We start from the raw sequence: 3,405 nt of genomic DNA, 5'->3' as shown, positions 1-3,405 counted from the left end.
GGGAAATATATTTTGAGTGATCTTATTCCCATATGTTTAGAGAACGTACTACATGATAGGTTTGAATTTCCTCAGGCTTTAGGTATATAATGGGATGTTCTGAAACCTGGATTGGCTCAAAATCTGGATGAAATATCATCAAATATCAAAACATTGTTAGTGTTTGGTGTACTATGAAAGATAATAAAGTATATTTGGATGACTTATTTTGAAAGTTGGTAAAACACATCCATAGAAGCATAATACTTACTACTTTGTTTTAACCAACACTAGACATCCAGTTAAATCTGTTGGATTGCATAGTCGCTTAATGTTTACTTCAGTACTTTTGTTTATCTTGTCAACACAACATAGCTTAGAAAAAGTACATTAAAAAAAAAGCTGTATTTGCATAACTAGTGAGTTCTGTAAAAGCAACTTCAGAGACTAGACAGTTTCATAGCAAATGAATGTATTAGAGAAAAATAAAAGTTACCTTCAATAATGTAAATGCACTCTCTCTCTGGAGGATATTTGCTGGGGTAGTTGGGAGAAGTAAAAAGACCCCCTTCTGGATCTTTTACCCAGGTTCCACATTGACCTGCTGGCTGCACTCCTGAATTGTTTTTTACTGAAAGACAGTCAGAGCTAGCTGTAAATCACACATTTTAAACACCACCATCATAATCATAATGATAAATACAGGGAGAGAAAAACAACTGTATCAGAGTCAGAGATTATACTATAAAATACATTAACAGTGCATAAATAGTTGTGGATGAATCTAGCATGTCAGTTTATACATTCTGCATGGTCATAGACTGGAAACAAAGCAATAATGCACCTTGTTATCTGCAATAGATATTGAAATCAAGACAATGACAGTAAAAGAAAGACATTACAAAGTGACGAAGAGATTGTATTAAGGAGATATATTACCTGCCCCCTTCTTTGTTGCCCCAGACAACCCAAGTATAATGAGACTTGCAACAACTGAAACAAAAGATAAAATTAAATTGAAGGCAAAACTGGTATGGTAAACCTTTTTGTGGTTGTTGTTAGTTAGTTTGTTTTTTCATCCAGAAACATTTTTGTGTGTACTTGAGGGGGATGATGAAGACGACTGCTGATGGTTATTGTCATTATTTCATACCACCCATCCACCCACCCACCCATCCATCCATCCACACACAAATTATACACCGTTGTCTTCCAAATGTATACTTGCAGCAGGTCTCTTCTCAATCCAAACTACAACATGTGCCTGTCAATGGATTAAATACGAATGCATTACAAAAGCTAGCACAAACACTTGAATTACAATAGGTGGGATTCCTGAATCGCAATATACTTCTGCAAGTCTGCGTGTATAACTGAGGAGAACCAGAACAGATACAAAATGTACTTGATGTCTCCATAGTTAATAGGGATGGTGAATCTCATTCCCTGGGATGCTCTAAAGCATTTTCTACACTGCACTCCTACGGGGCATTTCCAAAAGGGTGGTTACCTATTATGAAAAATAAATAAATTATTAGATAAAAAATAAACTTCGGAAACTTTCTAATACGCTTATACTGTAATAAATAAACAATTACATGCATAAAACAAACAACAAATGCATAAGTGATCCTATGTATGAACATTAGTAACCCTCTGTATATATAGTAATATGTGTATGGTTCTAGCTACATCATTCAGAAACCACCATTGCTACAAATGCAAATGAAAAAAAAACAAAAAAAAAAACGGATACATTTTGAAACAAATCGTACTGCTCGGTAGTGCACATGTATTTCTGTTTTATATATAAAAAGACCATGAAGCCATATGTGTCTGGACAACACTGCATGCTCCTTTTTCTGTTATAGCTTCCATGACATGAGAGAACCCAATCTTAATCGATTAACACCCTTACTAACAAATATATCTTAAAACAACTGTTACTTTTCACAATCCCACGTTTACAAAGCCATGAAATAAGTGAAAACGCCTAATAAACTAATAAAAAAAGGAGACTCACCGTGAAGCAAACTGTGCCCATGTACCATGTCTGTTCCTTTTACAAGGGGCTTCAATCTCAACTAATTCCATTTAGAGATTCAGCGATACTTAGAGTGGAAAGGACTGATATATTGGAAATTTCAAAAAAAGGATCAAGATGAGCATTACCATATCACCTAAAAAAACATATCAGAGAGAAACAAACAAACAAACAAGCAAACAAACAAAAAATATTCCTGGAGGGGAAAAAAACAACAACTAATCACCAGTTTCATATAAAACTAGAAACAGGTCTAAACATTCGCCCGATTTCCACCCAAACGTTTCCAAGACCTTTTGGTGCTTTTGATGCACTGAGAGGATTAATAGGTCCGTCATCAGCCTTTCCTAATCGCTCCACCTTTGCAATCTTCCCAGGAAAAGATTTACAAAAAGGGGATTTAGCACATTCTTCCGTCAATCCTTATTGAAAGAACAATCCTTTCAAATCGAGTACATCCATGTTGCACCTATTTGTTTGCGCTGTTTTATTCTTTTTGCAAGACACAGATCCAACTTGGGTTAGCAAACTCACACTGTTTAATCTTTTCCCCCTATTCCCCCGGTGCTGATCGGTGTAGAGAAAGCATCTCCCAACCTGTCAGTGGTCGGAAGAGTTAATACAATATTTGTGTATACGTTCTCCTCCAGCAGCTGGTTATACATCCATCTCTTTATTCTTAATCCTATGGGTTCAATCTAGACTCTGCAATAATCGTGACATTAAATGCGTCCATGTCCAACGGACTCTCTGATTAAAAACTGAATCCACCCAAATAGAGAGAACAGGATCAAACAGAAAGAAAAAGTAGAGGCTGTTTCTTTAAGGAGCATTGCGAACCCGGACAAACTGCAGGATGAGACACCTCAGTCGGCGGCAGCACAGCAAAATGTAAAAGGTAAGCAGAAAACTAAGGCACTGTCTGTGTCTGTGGAGATGGGAGACATAAGCAAGAGGAGAGAGATGCTTCAAGATCAGTAACTCCACGCAATTGCACCTGCAGCATGAAATTGACTAGTGCGATCTGCAGCCTGCTAACATGGCGGGGCGGGGTGGGGGGGGTGCAATAAAATGTACTGGAGCATGAAGTCACAGCAAATTCATAGAGGACTGCGTGGACCAGTTATCGCCACTAGAACAATTGCATCGCACTGCTCCAGCACGTCTTCTACATGTGCATTAAATGTGGCGTATACTTGCATTGATTTTATTGTGCATCCCTTCAACGTGGGGTTCAAATACGCTCACCCGATGCGCGTCAACCCTTTTGAAATGAATTACATGTGTGCATAGAGATGATCACACACTGATTATTTTAAAAAATGCCCTATGTTTGATTTTGTATTTGCGTATGAAGAAAAACTGCATATGCTGTAGGTAAC

At 37.5% G+C, this 3,405-nt stretch overlaps 1 protein-coding gene across 2 annotated transcripts in view; it reads right to left on the bottom strand.

Annotated features, from left to right (window-relative positions):
• neto1l (neuropilin (NRP) and tolloid (TLL)-like 1, like) overlaps nucleotides 1–3,014 on the bottom strand; it is a 92,711-nt gene extending 89,697 nt beyond the window's left edge. For both annotated transcript variants that reach the window (XM_066721269.1, XM_066721272.1), the window contains exons 1-3: nucleotides 2,003–3,014; nucleotides 919–972; nucleotides 476–610 (exon numbers count right to left, since the gene is read on the bottom strand). In XM_066721269.1, coding sequence (XP_066577366.1) covers nucleotides 476–610; nucleotides 919–972; nucleotides 2,003–2,030 — 217 coding nt within the window. In that variant the 5' untranslated portion in view covers nucleotides 2,031–3,014. The remainder of the gene's footprint in view (nucleotides 1–475; nucleotides 611–918; nucleotides 973–2,002) is intronic.
• Nucleotides 3,015–3,405: the final 391 nt, after the last annotated feature.

This window comes from Amia ocellicauda, chromosome 2, assembly GCF_036373705.1.
Source record: "Amia ocellicauda isolate fAmiCal2 chromosome 2, fAmiCal2.hap1, whole genome shotgun sequence".
NCBI lineage: Eukaryota > Metazoa > Chordata > Actinopteri > Amiiformes > Amiidae > Amia > Amia ocellicauda.
The sequence above is the reverse complement of the archived record's forward strand: the minus strand, read 5'-3'. Positions and strand labels throughout refer to the sequence as shown.